The 19,077-nt window shown below is 40.5% G+C and overlaps 2 protein-coding genes across 2 annotated transcripts; one reads left to right on the top strand and one right to left on the bottom strand.

The window, feature by feature from the left end:
- Window positions 1-9,982: 9,982 nt before the first annotated feature.
- On the bottom strand, window positions 9,983-14,526 carry LOC124407156. Its single transcript, XM_046883011.1, has 5 exons — window positions 14,333-14,526; window positions 13,054-13,324; window positions 12,678-12,935; window positions 12,273-12,575; window positions 9,983-10,496 (listed from the first exon to the last, which is right to left on the bottom strand). Exons 1-5 carry the CDS (start codon window positions 14,371-14,373, stop codon window positions 10,101-10,103), a joined length of 1,269 nt encoding a protein of 422 aa, XP_046738967.1. The 5' UTR covers window positions 14,374-14,526; the 3' UTR covers window positions 9,983-10,100.
- Window positions 14,527-16,015: 1,489 nt separating this feature from the next.
- LOC124407157 lies at window positions 16,016-17,742 on the top strand. Its single transcript, XM_046883012.1, has 3 exons — window positions 16,016-16,710; window positions 16,810-17,112; window positions 17,274-17,742. Exons 1-3 carry the CDS (start codon window positions 16,186-16,188, stop codon window positions 17,670-17,672), a joined length of 1,227 nt encoding a protein of 408 aa, XP_046738968.1. The 5' UTR covers window positions 16,016-16,185; the 3' UTR covers window positions 17,673-17,742.
- The last annotated feature ends 1,335 nt before the right edge of the window (window positions 17,743-19,077 follow it).

Raw genomic sequence — 19,077 nt, 5'->3', positions numbered from 1 at the left:
TTCGCACACGTTAGGCTATCTGTTGTTTATCTTCGTGAGGGGGATTATATGAATTATAGCTGGAGTCTGATTGTCCAAGGTGGCAAATAAAAGTCGAAGTACAAACGTTACTCTAGGTATGCACAGGCACATCGAAATCAGCAGCAAACGCTGATAAGATATGCTTGTGTTAAGGAAAGCGTGTATAATATTGACACGCGGATATGAAAGAAGACCGGAATATGGCGCAGACGCATCGAGTTCGTATCGGTGAGGCCAAGGGTTAGGAATGACCGTAGAATTGCTAAGGGGGTAGTGTGGAATTTCATCCGACACCAGTACCAGACGAGCCACAACCCATATCCGGGCTATTAAAAGCGGTCCCTCAGAACTCAGGGCATTATAATATAGGCTGTAGGTACTGGTTCTGCAATGGGAATCATATCTCTATTTACGAATTAAAATATCAGATTTCAAAATATTCCGTGTTGTATTTTATCAATATTGGCTCCTCCCACCAGTTTCTACTTCGTAAAGGGAACGCATTTAAGTAGGAGCCTCTTGTCATCCGCCCAATTCGTTCAATCGGTTCACGCACTTTTGTTCGCTATATGAAAGCGCTGCAATGAAAGCTTTCTCAAATCGGCTTAATCCCTTTATTTTTTGTGCCACTACCGAAGGTCGCAAAAATTTATGTGCGGGTTGGTAAGCGTTGGACAGCGGCTTATACGAACACATCGCATGCGTAATACAATATAAGTAAGCTATCAAACTGAGACTATTGTCAACATTTCTTGATTAACTTGGTACGTGAGCACAGCAATAAGTGGAAAAACAATAACCGAATTAAATTTTAATTTTTTACATAAATATTGTGGTAAATAAATTTTTTCACCATAATCTATTCCGTTCATGTCTACAAGTTCCTCCTTCTTTTAATCGCAATTATAAGATACTTACGTCTTCTTTTTTTGCGAATCAGAATCAATACAAAAAAAGCTTTTCACCGGTACACAGGGTCACGGCTTACGATTAGAACTGTAGTTCGTGTAAACATTTTATATAAGGTAACTACACAGCTGGTTAGTTCACTTGTTGTATGACACGCGTGGTATATTGTTCAGCAAAAATGTATAGGTACAGCGGCTTCTTGCACGAGTAGAAAACAGTCAGAGCGAAGCAATTCCTAGCCGCAGTGTGCATCTAAAGATTTAGACATTGTATAACAAAGGCAAAGTCGCACGAGCCACAAAACTCAGTAGCTATAACGTGGAAAATGCACCACTACACAAGGTACAAAGTTGTGCATACAATATGCATGGATTTGTGAATGGCTTCAGCCGCGCCGCGCGTTCGAATTAAATCGTGTCGCCGCAGCAGTCGTTGCAGATACCCGGCTTCCCTTGCATCTGTTTATGTAACCGGTTGTCACGGTGTACCGTACCTGTAATCTGTAATCGCTCGTTATGTGTTTTAGAGAAAATACCTAACTTGATTACTCGGACTCGCCTTCTCCTCCTCCTCATAGGTGTATCTGAGACCCGCGATCACCACGCCATGTTGCGCTTATACGGTATCCGTCGTATTACGGCGTGTATAATATGCGTCACCTTCTTATGACAGAAAATTCTAACGAGCCCATTCGTCCATCTTGTTGTGCTTCTAAGCTCGATTACGTTACTCCGGCCTCCGCATTTCGTTATTTCAAAATTGCATTTAACCGTGTCATACTTTTTCTACGCCACATCGCGAGAGAGATGTATTTTTTCCCCAGTCTGTGTCTGTATTTTAACATTTCAAATATTAAATTTATTATGTTTTTTTCTCCGTTGGTGATGACACAGGCCTCGCTTACCCAGGGATTTAAGCTCCGCGTTCGGTCCCGCAGGACGTTGACGAGGAACCGTCGTCCTGGCGGAGCTGTCAATTAAGAATTCAATTCGGCGCACCGAACTGCTGAATCGGCTTTTCTCGCTTTGCTGTTCCGCATGAAGTAGCGTCGCGGCGCTCGTCGTCTAGGCGTGTCGCATCGCTCCTGCCAAAATACCTCTGAGGATTTCGTAGAAGTTGGAACTCCATGCGGTTACGGTATAGTGTATATATAAATTTGGATCGTTTCTCAAAAATCAAATTAGCTACAGTATAAGGTGAAAGCAAATAAGAAAGTTATTTACAAAGTAACAAACAGTATATGTCATATACAAAATATACATCAACAGATGTAATTAATCAACTTTCCGCTTTGAAGCAAACTCGAGGATTGTTTAGAAAAAAAAATAAAATCGTTCGAAAACGTGAGGCGCAGGTAGAGACAAAAAATGACCGTGCTGTGTCTGCCTCAGGGCTGAAGTAATAGTCGCGGCTAAGTAAGCAGTAACACGATCGCAGAGCGAGTGTCAGGCAACAGCGTTTAATCTCTTAATTACGGAAACCCGCGACGGCGCGGCGTGCAGGTTACAGTATAGGATCGCGTGCGAGAACGACCCGTAACCCTAGCTCACCTGCATCTTAACCTAAGCCTCCCATCCGGCTTGTTCGTTAAACATAATATCATCGTTGTCCCGAAGCTGGATTATTTACTTCCATAGTCCCGTGTACAGAGTGAATTCCTAACGACTGCACGTTCCGGCGTTTGCTGAAATGCAAGCGCAGGCGTTACAATTCGAGAGCAATTGTTTGCGGACTGAAGAACTGTTATAAATTTAACCGGTAATTCGGTGCGATGTATGTAAACTCAAAAATGTTATACCGCATGCGCATTAAATTTGAACAGACGTCGGAACCTGTAGTCGTTAGGAATTCACTCTGTACACGAGTATTTATACTGAAAAATGTTCTCATGACATCAGGATCTGGTTGTCGGCGTCATTTTATTTTATCACCACACCACAATAACCCAAGTTTTTAGTTTTAATGGAGGCCAATCGTGATTCTTGGGGTTTCAAATAACTTGTGTCATATAAATCGATTAAACATAATCAATAATATACCTGTTCTCTTATCCAGGCGCGAAAAATTACGGTCAACGGTCACCTGACAGCCTGGTTGCGAGAGTTTGATTTTTTCCCACCAGATTACACATGCAAAATGACAATCCCAATATCGGCCTTAAACCTGCAGTTGACTGGAACGAGTGATTAAAAAATATGAAATAAAAAACCAGAGACAATCTTTTCAAATAATTTTTCTTGAATTACATTCGAACCAGCAGAGGCAAAGTCTGAAATACGTGGAAGTTATCGTACGAAAAAAATGCCAAACTCAAGCATTCAATGGAAGTCAAACTGACAACGAATTTGCCTTTGCGCAGTGCAACGCCATCGTGCACCATGGACTCCCTGCAGATGTTTCCATATATCGCAGACTTTCCCCAGGACTGCAAAGGATCGCGAATGCTAGATTTCGCACCTCGTTACGTGGGTCGGTCGCTGGCTGCCTGCCGGCGTTCGCGGTAAAGAGGGCGCCTTGCCTCCCTCCAAGGGCGCGGAGCCCGAGCTCCGCGTGTTTTTCACCGATTGAATCAATTAAAGAGTCGACCCAGCCAACGTCGCCGCGCAGCGATGCCCCGGCAAAAATATATCTGTATGTATAGGTAGAATGTTATACTACAGCCATGTAGGTACGTACGTTTGTTATACGCGATACATTGTTACGTGAATCGTGTACACACCATGTACACATGGGTTTATATACGTACGTACGTTAGAATTCAAGCTGTTTGGAAATAAACTTCTATACAACGCGAGCGTGTTTAACGTGTTTTTTCATACGTGTTTTCCTAACACGAAGTACCCGTTTCTATGACGATAGAGTGAGTCTGCGAATGCGCATGCGCGGAGTACTGAAACGACCACTTGAGTCCTAGGGGTAAAAAGTGGTCTTTTCTGTACCGCGCGCATGCGCTGTCGCTAACGGATCTGACGTTACGCGATCCTAACCTCAATTTCGTGCTTCACGACAAAACGCGTAACATACTCTTGTTATTTAAAGAATCGTGTGCAACAAGGAAGCAACGGTCTTTTCGCCTTGCGTATTATTAGCGATATTCGTCTTCGGCTTATCTACGACTCATATTGCAAACTTATGCTCGGTCCGAAGAGACCGAGTCTGCCTCCTTGCTACACAATATACTGTTGAATATATTATACACACGCATCATTGTTAAATTTTTCCCGCCTTTCCTGCCGCTTCTATACACGTAGGTACACAACGCATCAGTAATTTATAACGCCATATTTATTTCGCTTTAAATTAAATTTCACGTACTTTCACACGAGGGTTTTTGTCTTTCTGACTGATCGTGAGATGCGAACGCATGTTGATACTGTGATACACCTATATTGGTAGTTCTACAGCGTGGAACTTCGATGGTCGAACGTTTTTCTACACTGAAATTTACTGCCGTTATATTGAGGTGTCTCGTTTTAGGAGCGTGCGGTAAAATTTGCGTTTTCAAAAAAGGGTCCTTCTATTTTGTATATATAAGTGTTTAGAAAAACGTTACGAGGTCCCTTTTTTGTCTCTCTGAATCTGACAAGCGTGACAAAAACTGTGCTGAGAAAAAACCGTTAAAGAGGAAACCGTGAAAGAAAAACGGAACTCCGAGCCGATGCAGGATCTATAATACAATATTTCGAGGAAACTGCAGCGGGTAAACGTCGAAAAGTCAAGCCACTTTGTTAAGTATGTCTTTTACCCCGTTACTCGAAAATAAATACCCAACTCACCTCTATGCAATATTGCTGCAGGCTCGTATTTTTTCGAAACCTTTAAAGTCGCAGGAAAAAATTGGAAAAAGAACTCCGTTACTTAAAAAGGTTACCTGACATTTTTTCAGTCGCTGCGTGATATTCGAACGTGACTCTCGAACCTTTACACTGCGCATGCAGCAGTGTAATTTAGAAAGACGAGAAGAAAAAGTAGAAGGTATAGCTTCTGTCAGATCTTCACGTCCTTTGACGTTGCTCATTGCAGAGTGTAGTTAATTTGCAAAATGCAGACTTATCATTCCTTTCTTTCAACTAATTATGTAGATCGTCATATTGTGTTTTATTTTTCTAAAGATTTTATTTCAAACGAAGATTCCTCATATTAAATGGCCTAAGGATGTATTTGCTATGATAAGACACGGCACTGTTACGAGGTTTGTACGAGTGAGGCGGTGCTTCTCTAATAAATGAAACGCCGGTAGCGGTGACGATTGAGTCAATACGATAAATTTTTATGACGCAATCGATCAGTATCAGTCAGAGCAATTACCACTTAAAAATATATGTCAAATCTCTCTCGTTTAATTGAACTCGGTGATATAAAGCATCTCCTCTCAAGATAACGGGAGCACGTGGAGTACATAGGTATATAGTACATATTTTATCAGTAACATCAATGATCCACTTTTGCATTAAATCATATCTGTATTACTCTGGTAACTAAAATTTCCTTTCATCGAGTCGACATTCCATTATATTACAATGTTTATGACTTGTACTGAAAATTTGAGTCATGCCGGTGGAAATAGCTCAGAAAACTCTTAGCACTCTTAAGCACTCAAAAACTTTCAACGTAACAAGTAATTTCGTGATTGACGATGATTCAATCCCTTTTGCCAAACGATTAGGAATTGCATGAATTTTGATTTCTTGGAATAGATTATACGCGTTCAAAGGCACCGTCTGTAGCTGTAGAAAGTTGCGGGAGCCGATGAACAATAATCGTATCATTTCACGTCCTTGGTCTGCTCCTATCGATATTTTGATGCCGTATACTATTGCCATGAGACACCGAAAAAAAATTCACCAACTACAGAATAATGTTAAAACACTGCTTAGACTGGCCTAGAGTGTTCACGCGATTGTAGAGTGTTTCAAAGCTGACAATTCTATTCGTGATCATAATTTCGCGACTATTATCACGCTTGAGTACCAAGTGCTTTTGTGTATTCAGCACAAAACGGAAGCGAAACGCAAAAGTAAATATTTTCCATTTATTGTTCTATGTATCGTAGGTTAGAAGCTTGTTCAAATAAAGAATTAAGTAACGGCCAGGATCAACTTCGTAACAAGATAAGACATTGTTACCAAGAAACCATCAACGCATAGCTTAAAAGCATGACATAAGAGGTTGTTATTCATTCTTATTTATACTACTACCTGTCTTTCGTATTTTTACGAATCCTCCGACGTCTACATTCAACTGCAGTAGCTCTATCTGTGTCAGTCAAGAAGGAACAGGTTAGACCAAGGCAATGAATTGTCTCAACTCTAGAGCAAGTAAACGCTAACTGGTACAGTGAGAGAAGTGCAGTTTGTGTTTCGGGGACCATAAACTATAGGTATAGAGTAAAAACTCGATCAGTGTTAAGCCCCAACCATCTCAAAATCATTTCATGATTTTTTCTAACATTTTCCTCGTAAAGAACGCAATCTGAATTTTTTTTCCAATTTTTTTATTAAACCGTTTATTTTTTATAAATACTTGAAGTCGATTGCAAATGCCCATATATTTTAAAATCTGAAAAAATTCTCAAAAATCCGGTGAATGACATGAAACACCTTCCGATAAGGAAAATGTGGGCCAAATTTTTTATTTTATTTTTTTATCACCTAATTCGGAATTAAAACATTTTTAAACCCAAAATTAACACAGGATCAAATCGTAAGCATCAAATAAGGGTCAATTTCGAGGTCAATTTACTTATAAATGTTTGGTTTCACCAATTCGATGGTGCACCACTCTAGTTAGTAAAGACAATTTTGGGTTTAAAAATTCCCATTTAGGTTATAAAAAAATAACCGTCCGGGTTAGAAAAAAATAACGCAGTAGGTTTCCCAATCGATCTAATTGCTACTGATACGTTGTTAAAATCGTGTTTGTGCTCACAAATAATTATTAACATCAATTATACACCCGTTTTAGATCTATTTTTTCATTCAATGTACGCATGTTATTGAAATCACTCGTACTTATTATGTATTCACACATTTTTATGAAAATTCAAGTACTCATGTACTCGTACATTTAATTTGCTAACCCTGACTTTGATAACAGAATTCAAGTTTATTGAAATTAGTACGAAAGTACACTGAATTTGCAAAATTAGTTTTCAAAAATACCGAAACGATGTATAGTAAATTTTACTATACCGTGTATGTAAAAAACTTCCTACAATTTTTCGTAAATTTATAATCGAAATTTTTAACAGTGATACTCAATATTACCAGAGCCCCACCGGCTCTGGACGAACGCCTGGCGCATGTCTAAACCTATCGGCCATTTCTTCATCGTTTATTACCGCAGTCTCGATTTCTCTGGGGGCGTAACGCGCCAGCGCCTAGAGCCGACTTCCAAGGGGTGCGTCGCGACGCCGACGTCGGTATCCCTGCGAGAACGTTGTGCACAAGGCGAGGAGAAACGAAGGCTCACTTTTATATTTGCACAAGGATAATCAAATGAGCTTATAACTTACTACAGGTATCCGAATTGAGTGTCGTTCAATTCAATTACCAACGCGAGTCAGTGATCGCAGATATCGACCAATGGACGTTACGTCCATCATCTGTACATATAATTACGATTTATAGAAACACAGTTGTGTCCATTCCTCAGATCGTATGACGAGAGTGGTGATTAATTTTTTTCTTTTTTTTGCGGACCTTATTTTTTCGTATGCTTTGAAGGTTACTAAGATTGAATTCATACTGTACCAAATTTCTTCTGAAAGATTTGCACAATTTCAATCACGAATCGAATTTTATAGCGGCGTTGAAGGGTTATATTTTGAAGCCTGGATGTGCAAGAAACCGTTTCTCGTGTCGAGTGTTTCAATTTCAAGCTTTCACGAATCGTGCAACAACTGTATTACATACGTCTTGTCATTTTATCTATAGTAGATAATTGATTCTCAGGCGTGCACTTGAAAAGATTATTACACATACCTGTTATTCTACTATAAGATGGATATGGTTTACCGTTAATGTCTGCATACAACCGAAGTGCAAGTTATGGAACCGAGAAAAACTTGTACCGGTTGTTCAAAGTGACTGAGAATACTACCTAATAAAATTTTATAACTACCGCTGCGGTGAACCAAAATTCGTTTCACAAAATACCGCAGTGAAACTATCTCAGGGATGTCCCTGTAGGAAATAAGGGATCAGCTTCCAAGTTTTTGCTCTAAGGCTTAAGTTTCACCACTCGACCGTAAATTGTATAGGTATACCGACGAAGAAAATTTTTATTTTTATTGCTTTATCCGATTTCGACAACATTGCCGTTGTACTTCATGCGTTATTTCTACGGAACCGAAACTGCAGGTATTTCTTCTTCCTGATGGTTTATTAGGTGTTTTTTTCCTTCTTTTAGTCAGCCACAGTGATTTCTAAATTTCATTTTCTTGGTCATAGGAAGTGCTAGTTTTCGTACTGTTGGTGATATGAAAAAAATGTATTCTTACATCGATTCTTTGCCTGTATGATGGAATTCTTGGAATGCGTGATGACGTTGCGAAATATCAGCAGCCTTGAATGGTAGGGTGTCAACATTTGTAATCCTTGAAGTATTTTAATAATCACGCGTTGACTTATATCGGTAATTAAATACGCGTATCTGTGTTGTTTGATACATTTTTAAATATCTATACATACATATCTATGCATTCACGGAAACAAAATGAAATGCAACAGAACATAAATATTTTTCACATATTAATTAATTTTTCATCAGCGTTTAATTTATCGTTTGAGAATACGAAACCGTCTATCGCGCGTTGGAGAAGTTTTTTCTTCTTATTTTCGTTATTTTCAAACATATAACAATTGCATTATTAAAAACAACCTATAGAGAAATTTGTTATTGAATGGATATCTGCCGCTTATTTTACAAATACATGTGTTGCAGATTTATCGTTATATTTAATTGAATATAAGAACAAAAACATATTCAATCAATACATAATCTTTAATTAAAATAGCCGATTACAACGAATATCTAAAAATACATGATTTTATCGTTAAAAAATAATAAGCTAGAAAATTGCGGTGATAGATGATGTTATATACAATGCGAGTTACCCTAACGTCTAACTAAATGATATTAAATTCTAATCCGAGCAAGCCGAAATTGATCTCAATGATAGGCGATTAGATACGTTTGCCAATTTAGCGCGTCATTAACTTGTACGAAACATTTATTTGGGTTTGAGTTTCCGAATTATCGAAAGTAGTATACAAGTTAGCTTCAACTATTACGAAAACATACAGATTTAATCATGCTGAATTCTTTTACCAAAAGAACTTCGCGTGCTTGAAATACATAAGAAAAATCAACGATTAAACGAGCATCGGGCTAACTAATTACTGAAAATACATCCAGTTCATTAATGAAAACCAATCGACGACGACAGTCATAGAAAATTGAACAAGTTCCAAACTTGAAAAAGCTTCGGAAAGCTTGCCATTCTAATATTATTTTTAATCTTTTTAATTAACGAAAGTAAATGAATTTCTCCAGAAAATCAAAGATAACATGATTGAATCCGTATTTCCCTTATTGTGTATTAGAAAAAAAAACATCTGAGGTCCTAGCAAGTGTGAGAAATGTAAGGACGTCAAGTAATAATCCTTTTCACATACGTTGAATCACTTGATGCGTTTCCGGTGTAGATGGTAGGTAACAACTCATAACGAACGAGCTTGTCACAGCAGGTATTATCATAAAGAGATCAGCGTCGGTAAGAATTAATTATTCTTAATTATGCACTTGAAGAATTGCCTCATTACATTCTGTACGATGTGACATAGTGATGACGGTGCATGTCCACGATAAGACCGCGCTTCTTCGGAATACGATATTAGATATCTATCAGCTATCACTCGTATCGTACCAATACTCAGTTTCCTCCTTCTTTCCCTCTATCGGTTATCATCAGCGGCAGCCTAACTGATTATTCACTCTTGAAGTCACATTGGAAAGAAAACCATTATTTGTTCAACTGATGTCCTTACCGCGCACAAGAAGACGCGTATGGCTCGCTGAATTGCACTTTCACTTATTCACCTTGGATAAGTCATAGTCTTGTACCCGTTGTGATTTCCCAAGATCATTGGAAACGGCGTCGTCTTGGGTTATTCGAGGTGTCCCCGACTGTCGAAAATCTGGAGCAGCCTCTTTAGGGATATTTTGAACTGCTCGTTGGCGAACATTTTGCGTTTTTCTTTCACTGCGTGAGGGTCACTGAGTATGTCGGTGCTGGTCGATCCCTCGGCGATGATAATTGGCAGCAGGGTGAACGCTACCAAAACACTGTAGGCCCCACGCTCCTCCATTTCATCCATCAGTTCTTCCTTCGTCGGTGGTTTGGTTTTTACTTTGAGTTTCTCGAGGTTTGAAACCAACTCGCGGTGATAATGCTGTATCAGCCTATTGACATTGTGCAAACGAACCTCGTCTGTGGGCGTTGAGAATAGAAAATGCTGCAGATCGATCACTGGCGAGGCAAACACGGAATTGGCAAAGTCCACCTGGAATTCGAAATGCTTCGATCAGTTTATAATCGTAGGGGGATCAAGACTCGCAACATCTAAATTATGGAAGTAACGACGTACCACACACACTTCGTGTGATAAAATATTAAACGTAAATAATTCCGCAATCACTGTAATGATCTGTCCTGCGATAAATTGTACGAATTTTATCAATTTCGATATTGAGAGGCAATGCTTCTCAACTATATCAAGAAAATGTCACGTTATTAGGCACCTGTAGCTTTATATTGATAACGATTGATTCAAAGACGTTGTGATATGAAGTATACAATTCCCACGTAGGCGTTCGGCATGTGAAAAGCTTAAAGAATGTGGATAGTTTCAAAGGTCGTTTTTTTGTGACGTGTTCACTACAGAAAGAAAAATCAGAGTCTGATTCAGTGGTGAACGAGTTTTTTGCAAATTTATAACGAGCTGGAATATTTGGTTGGAAATTGTTCACGAGTAATTATTTTTTATGCAACATTTTTATTACTCGTAGAACAAATGTTGACAAATCAAAGCCACGAGAAAACACGTGACGTAAGCAGGTTAAAGCTCCGGCGATCAGCTTCATTGATAAATAATTGGCTGATGGATTGAACTCGGATTAATTGTGACGCAAATACAAAATTTATTATCGAAACTGGGTTCAAGTAATGCGAGAGAATTTAGTTTGGCCAGTTTATCGAATATCTACATATAATTAATCTATTTTTAATGAGTCGTTTTATCACTCGAAGTTTCTCGGTAATAAAAATTCGTTCAACTTTTCAGTTACACCAAGTAGGAACCGATCACTCAGGATTGAGGAGATTATTGGAGTTGATTTAGTGAAAAAAAAATGTCTTTCTGTATGAACGAAAATTTTTATCGTTATTTTCCTCTTATTTACTCCCAGCTTATTTTTATATCGATCATCATATTTTGCAACCGCACGATACACACGTCATAATATACGTACACCGGGTATAAGCTGTATCATCGCAATCTCTATCAGTGATGGGAAGGTGTATCTTTGACAGATCTAAATTTAATCTGGCTTCTGTCAAAAAGGCTTGCAAATATGTTAGAAGGAATAAATATAACTCCTATTTCTACTCCGTATCAAGCTCTTATAATATAGAAATAATGTGCACAGTTTGAACGCAAACAAGAATATACACATAATCACGTCAAGAACTTACATGTAATTCACATCGGAAACTACTATGAAGATAAACTGGAAAAGTGCTCGGGAATTGGGATCGCACCGCGTCAATATCTTTCTCAATAATTTGAAATCGAGCCTATCCAACATGGTACTGACAAAATAGCTGCGTCTTATTTATTTACTTATAGTAAAAACACCTAGATATGACAATTCTGAACCTCAATTCCAGTTTGTTTCCGCGATTGCTCGATAATTCAGGCTACGGTAAACAAGTTTCGAAAGATTGCAAAGCATGGCTCAAAATTAGAGTTATGTTTTGGGTACCGATAACAGAAGTGAAGTAATAAGTCTTGTTCTGATTTCTCCCTGACGAAATCAACGTGACGTTATCGAATCAATTTAGCGTGATAAATACAGTAGAAAACCGTCCAGAGATTCAATCGTTATCAATAAGACATAGTATTGGGATTGAACACATCTTGACATAACTTCAAAGAAAAAACGATCCAGAAGACTATGGTTAAAAAAAAAAAATAAAAATAAGAAATGGAATTTCGCGGTCATCACCCGTTTGTTTTTGATAAGCTTCCTGCCCTCAAAGAAATGAAAATGAAACTTACAAACAAGGCTTCCTCGACGCGACTGGTCTTGCTATTGTACCGGAACATGAGGTTGTTGTACCAGCAGCTGCCGTGATTAAGAACATTGAATTTAGACCCCTCTCGCGAAATGGCAGCGTTGACTCGGGGCAACAGAGTATCTCTCAGGGCTCGTATTCTGTCCGAGTACTTGTCACCGAAATTCGACCAAGTCGCCACTTCGTCAGCAATGTCGGATACTGTGCTGGACACTAAATCTTTGGTCATTGAATTGCCTTCCTTGCACCATCTGTTATGATCGAATGAATCCATCGACGATTTGTCCTGCAATCCGAGAATCGAATAGATCAGACTATTATTGAAGTCAATCGGTAGACCAAAAGTCGGAAGGATTGCCGCATGAAGAAGCCCAAAGACACTGTGTACCTTTTCGTAAAGGGCTACTGAGCCCGCGTGAAGAGCGGCCATCGACTGCATAACCAGCATGCAATGATTGAAGTCCAGTCCTCGTTGACGGTCCATCTTCCCTCTGACAAAGTCGCTCTTCGCAAGGTCGTCCATCACTATCAAGGCCCGCGGTGATCTCTCGGAGTAAAAGCACTGCGCGGTCAGCGCGAAGAAGCTCAAAATCTTGGTGATGGCAGGCAGGGTGACCGAAAGTGCTGTTACCTCTTTGTCGACCTCCTTCTGCTTCGGATAAGCGTGACAAAAGTTTACTGAGCGTCACTGTGCCACTTAGTTTTTACATAATCTAAGCACACAATGCATAGAAGTGAGATTTATTGTTTAACTTCGTGCGCACCTGCCGGAGTTCTGGAAATTCAGTCGGTGCCGGCTGCATTTTTATTATCAAGGATCGGGTCTCCTGTGGCTTGAAGTCCAGGATGTTTCTGCTCCGTGGACGTCGCTTGAACTCGACGGAGACGCGGTACAGGACGGTGCTGTGTGCAGAACTGCGAAGCCTCATCACCGCCACGTCGTGTTTCATCACTCTGATTGTGGGGTCGCCCTCCCCGCTCTGCATACAGAGCTGGAGGAAATCTTCGTCCAGCCATTCCGGGATGTCGGAGTGCCTGTGGGAACCAAAAATATTAGACATCAACCAGGACTAGACTTGGAAGTTGGAAATCGGTAAAAGTAGAATCGGTCGAGTTTTACCTTGCCATGACACGATTATTATAACTTACCCCGCGTGTTTAAAATTATACTTTCCTGAACTAACTGTATATATAAACTTAATTCTATAGGAGATGTGAACGATTTTCATTTGTAAATATTTTCTCATGACATGTCTTTTGCAATCTTTGTTCCTGGTGTAGATATGTGATTTTCTTTTAAAGAACTCGTGTAAAGAAATTAACTCCAATCCAAAATTGGCTAACAATTATCCTTCCGAGCCATTTTGTATGCATATCCAAGGAATCTGTGACCAAATTTCAGGAATTTTTCACTTCTCAAACATCTATGCTAGGTACGAAAAAATGAAGTATTCCGTTGATCCGGTATTGAAATATTATTTTCACAAATTATCTTTTCCTCTTTGATGTTATTCTCACAGCAAAGTGTTCAAGCACATTACGTACGATCACTATTTACGTCTGAGTAAATATTAATAGAAGAATTGATACAGCCATAGAGTTTTTCAGTAAAGCAGAGAAATGTTCTGAATATCTTGCATACAATTATAGCTCGCATCCAAAGAGAGGGAACAAATCAACGCTCGGTATACTCACGGCTACTGTCGGTGGTGGTTTTGAAAGAACATATAATTCTTCGAAAGTTAGAAGAGCTACTTTTTCACTCTCCGAAATTCTACACCCAGCTGAACTTGCAATTAAAATCGTATAACGTTCAGCTAGGGATTGCAATATGAAAGAAAAATTTCTGCAGATACAATTTACGTGCATATTTCAAAGTGGCAATCTCCCGCTGCATCATCTCGCTCTTGGTATCGCAGAATATACATTGCGTAGGATTAATTCCGTGGCTATTCGTGGACGGGTAATTTTTCACCACCCCTTGAGGCTGCACATGAATAACATAGTGAACTGATTTACGTGTTTAAAAACGCGCGCACTCACTTAGAGCCACCGTTGGCGTGTATTCGTAGCTCAACCTGCATGCTTCCACCTTGAATGCGTTAATTCCTTTCGCGTTGCTCCCCGACGCTGACTCTCTTTGATTTTCACAGCCTCTCGCAGGGATCTTACAAACGCCGCACCACCGGCTCCTCCGTGTTCTGATCACTGAAGCGACCGAGTAGTTCAGGGATCGACGGTCTCTGCGCTATTAAGACTCGGCCATGTCCTGTCGCCCCTTGGGCCCAAATTCCATTTACGATAAGCCAAGGTATACCGGCGGTCAGTACATCGCCCGATTAGATAAGACCCGCTCTCTCGTTGCCGCGCTGGTGATCACCAATCGATTATCCTATTGTCAAAAGGGTTCCCATCATCACCGCGGCGAGTGATCATTAGTGAAGAATGTGGATGAGTTATTTGCCGATCAAGTTTCGCGGGAATTAGAAATACATGCTGAGGAAACGATGCGGACCATTCTGCTGAATGGAGAGATCGTAATCCTTTGCCCGATGATACGCCATCACGGTTTGACGTGATCGGTGATAATCGATCCAAGATAAGTTAAATTGACGACATGTTTTCCGGTGCTTCAAAGCAAGCTTGAAGAATACGTAGTTATTAGTAATGGCAGCATGACTCGTTTAATACGTAAAACGAGAAGTCTCGATCTCTTCAATGTTTATGATCACATATCGTCATATTCCAAAACCCGCACGCTTAGGAATATCTAGGATATTGGGCATGAGCCGGTTTCCTCATTATTATTAATCCACGTTCTCTATTTCGATTTGGCGGCTGCCCCATTTTGACCCAAATCGTAATATTGTTACCAAGAAATTTTGTAGAAGTCGGGTTTAACACCAGGTGCCTGATAAGACGAGAAAAATGGAAGAAAAAAAATATATATATATACATATATATATCGCCGAACAAGAAATACTACTCTGTACAATGTGTAAAGTGTACACTCAGAGTTACGAGGCTTCTTTAGGTGCACCGACAGAATGATTAGATTTCAATCACGGCCAAATTCGCAGGTACGATTATCTTGAGCTGTTGCGGAGTTTACCACCATCGAAGATGCCTTACTGGATAGTAGGTGTTCGAACCATCTAGTCTGTTCAGACTTTCAATTCCATTATTCTACAAAACCTTCTACTAGAGTTTGTTGTAAAGAAAGAATGAAATACGAATTACAGATTTCATGTTGCGATTTACATTGGAATTGACGTGAGTTCATTGAGATGAGATATCAAATCGTTCAAGGATGGTAAGAATGCGCAGGGAAAGGTCGATCAATATCGACGGTTTACTAATATTGACTAGAGACTCAGATATGCGAAATGACCGATATGGGATAAGCGTACTTTTTCCTGTTATTCTCTCGAATAATTCTCTCAAGAAACATGGCGAGGTCGTGAGAGGCTGTAGATAAGAAGAATAAGTAAGCTAGCTATAACAACAATATTTTGTTATTCTGGAAATTATCGCGGTGAAGATGTGCAGGACGTCTGTGTACAACCGTACAGCCTCAACATTGATTTCATTCTTGAGTTTGTGTCATGCACGCTCAATGCTTTTGTGTGTAGATGTGCCGGTGTGCGTTGATTCGCACAAACGACGAGAACCGAAGACAGAGCCAGTGGTCTATATAAGTAAAGTAGAACTAAGTGGAACTTCATTTATTCAATTGGTCAGTGGTCGAGTGCCATGCAGGGCAGTCACCATTGTTTTAGTTGTCAGTTGTAACCTCGAAGTGGCGAAACGTCTCGATCGAACTTTAGTGGCGTTGAAAATTATTGCTGAACCTTCCAAGTCGTTAGATATACTTATAAGAGGGGTAACAGCCTACAATGATCCAAATGGGGTTCGACGGAGCTTTCTACGAAGAAGTGCTAAGGAACCACTTCGGAGATCCGACAACGAAAGTGCGGTCAGTGAAGGAAGAGCGGGCGACAGCGAAAGGTGAAAATTTCCTCAGCGACATGTTACGCATCGAAGTTGAGCTCACGAGGAATTCATTAGCTCAGGATGACGCCGGTTGCCGAATGTGCGAGAGGCGAAGTTTCATTTTGAAGCACGAACCGGGGGGCGATTCCAGGCTACTGAAAATGATCCAGGAGCAGCAGCTCTTCACTGTCGAGCTGAGCATCCTCAAGAACGTCCTGCCGCGGATCGAAAACGCACTCGGAATTCGACTTGGTCCAAAGCTGGTTTACGGACGAGATGAACCACCCAGGGTTATTATTATGGAGGATTTGACGCCCGAGGGATTCCATGTCAAAGACAGACAAGAAGGACTATCAATGGCTCACGCTACTATGGCTATAAAAAATCTCGCCAGATTTCATGCTGGCTCTGTAGCTCTGGCGGAGGAGGTACGTACGATTGCGAACAGTCCTGTCAGTTAGTACAACAATAGTTGGAAAGAGTCATCGAACCTGGATTTATCAATGAATGTATTTTCATCCTTCCAGAATCCTGCGGCAATTAAGAGCTTCAGGCAGCAAATTTTTGCCTCAACGACACATCCAAACTTCTATACCCTGCTTATTAACAGTTTGAATCGTTTGCGCGAAGACGCGCAGACGTGGTTGGACGAGGACTGTATCTTAGCCGCGAAGAAGTTGAATAATGTCATTGCATCGCTGAGGCAGAGGATTCAAGACGTTTACAGCTACGATCCGGAGGAGTTCTGTGTTCTTAATCACGGCGATGCCTGGGTCAACAACATGCTCTTCGTCGAAGATAAATCGGGCAAACCGATTGAGCAAGTTTTTGTGCGCATACTTTTAAAAAATCTCGGTAATACGGTAACGGTTAACTAGCAAGAGTCTAACGATGGCACAGTATCTTCGATTTTCACTTGAAACAGTTGAGCTGAAAAAAGTCACCCAAGTAGGTACCGTGAAAGAACTTAATTTTGAAATTACGTTTCCAGGTCGATTACCAAATGGTTGGCTATTCCTCGCCAGCGATCGATCTCTTATACTTTCTCGGGATAAATCCAGCGCTCGAGATTCGCGGTCAGGGTGAAACGGATCTTTTGGAAATTTACCTCGAGACTCTTACACTAAACATGAAGAGGCTAAGATGCAGGACGGAATCGCCGACAATGGAACATTTGAAGAAGGCCATGTATCGTCGGCGAGTATACGCTGTGGCGGCGGGCCTCTTTCTCCTACCACGGATGATGCTCGATAAGGAAGACGTCGAGAGTATCGACCAGCTTTTGAAGCATGGCATGTATAGAATAAACCCTTATGCAAAACCGAACACGATTCGAATGATGAAACGAATGCTTCCGCTCATGAGCGAAAGAGGATACCTCGATGCGTGAATTCCACTTTTACTTCTAATCTTCGATGCTATTCATACGTTGCGGTTTGTTGATTCAAAATTCATTTGCGGGTAGATTATAAATATAGAAAGAAAAAAGGCGGTGATTTATCAGATGATGTAAATTGCAAATGAATCCATTATTGTATATGATTTGATGAAATGATTATCATTCTCGAATAAAGATATCTGGATCAAATGAATGGAATTAAGAAGCAACGCATAATGAGTTGTGCATGAAAAAAAAAACACACACACACTAATTCAGTACATGAATATTAGCGAAGCCATCTTATCGTTTTGATCTTTCTATATCTTGATGGGCATGTAGCGATACAACTTCTTTTTAATGGATGATAAGAACCACAAGTGGTTCGATAAGAGTGGCCGACAGTTCTAGGCGTCATGGGTGTTTGTATAATCCAAATTCCTCAATAGAGAGAATCTTACTTGATAATTGTTGATTGAAAACTTAGGTCAGTGCAGGCAGAGGAACCCCTACCTACTCCAAGTGAAAATCCGAGGGACCAAGTAGATAGCTTCAGTAGCTATTATATGAAGTTGAACTATTGCATTGCAAGTCACTACTATTCGGGCGTGCGCCCGTCATTTCTAGTTTCTGATGGAAGATTTGAGAATGAATGACATATCGTGCATCCCAGTGTCGCGGTCGCAGGGCCTGCACCGTGTTTTTGACTAGTTTTCTCCTGTAGGAAGGCCTGATCTTAAAGTGACCGTAGAGAAACTGCAGAGCTAACGATAGAAACGATGATTTAGAGCAGGGCAGTAAAGCAGTAAACCAGTGAAGCAGTAAACCAGTAGGTAATCTTAAGGTGAGCCCGAGGGTTGCCTCAGTAACCTACATCGTGAACGGAGAAATTGTTGTGGCAAGCCTGGCAAGCAAGATTGGTGGGGCAGATTTCTTCACCGAGAACGGATTACATTGTTCCGTCTTTCTTACCTCACCCCTCCTCTTCACCTTATTTCTTCGCACTTTCCATGCTCCTCCTTTGCCAATTCCTCTTCCTTTCCTTCTTCTTCTTCTTCTTCTTCGTGAACACGACTACGGGAGATTTCTCCCGCTTTCATTTTCTAAGGATATGATTTACAACTGAGAGAGTGAACTCTGGCTCGCTTCTGCACCAAACCTGCGGCTGCTACCGATTCCACGAGCAGTCACCACCCTCAGGATGCGTACACGTCTGCATAGGGTGGCATGGTAAATTCTTGAGAACAGTAGCCAACGTGTCTTGGTGAAGCGTTTAGAGTGGGAGTGGGATTGAAGGCGAGAAGTACGCCTCTCAAAACAGTTGTAAATCACCCCCCCCGATCGTGGGAAGTCATCGTCAATGGCCTTGATCAAGTTCGGTAGGAAAATTGGAATGGGCCTTCGTATACCGGTGAAA

The sequence above is a fragment of the Diprion similis genome, chromosome 6, assembly GCF_021155765.1.
Source record: "Diprion similis isolate iyDipSimi1 chromosome 6, iyDipSimi1.1, whole genome shotgun sequence".
Classification (NCBI taxonomy): Eukaryota; Metazoa; Arthropoda; class Insecta; order Hymenoptera; family Diprionidae; genus Diprion; species Diprion similis.
The sequence above is the reverse complement of the archived record's forward strand: the minus strand, read 5'-3'. Positions and strand labels throughout refer to the sequence as shown.

Coding starts and splice junctions, on each gene's coding strand:
- LOC124407156 (XM_046883011.1), bottom strand. CDS start 14,373: ATGCAGGTTGAGCTACGAATACACGCCAACGGTGGCTCTAA. Junction 13,325..14,332: donor CACGCCAACGGTGGCTCTAA/GTGAGTGCGCGC, acceptor TGGTTCCCACAG/GCACTCCGACATCCCGGAAT. Junction 10,497..12,272: donor GCGTCGAGGAAGCCTTGTTT/GTAAGTTTCATT, acceptor TTCGAATTCCAG/GTGGACTTTGCCAATTCCGT.
- LOC124407157 (XM_046883012.1), top strand. CDS start 16,186: ATGATCCAAATGGGGTTCGACGGAGCTTTCTACGAAGAAGTGCTAAGG. Junction 16,711..16,809: donor CTGTAGCTCTGGCGGAGGAG/GTACGTACGATT, acceptor TCATCCTTCCAG/AATCCTGCGGCAATTAAGAG. Junction 17,113..17,273: donor AACCGATTGAGCAAGTTTTT/GTGCGCATACTT, acceptor TTACGTTTCCAG/GTCGATTACCAAATGGTTGG.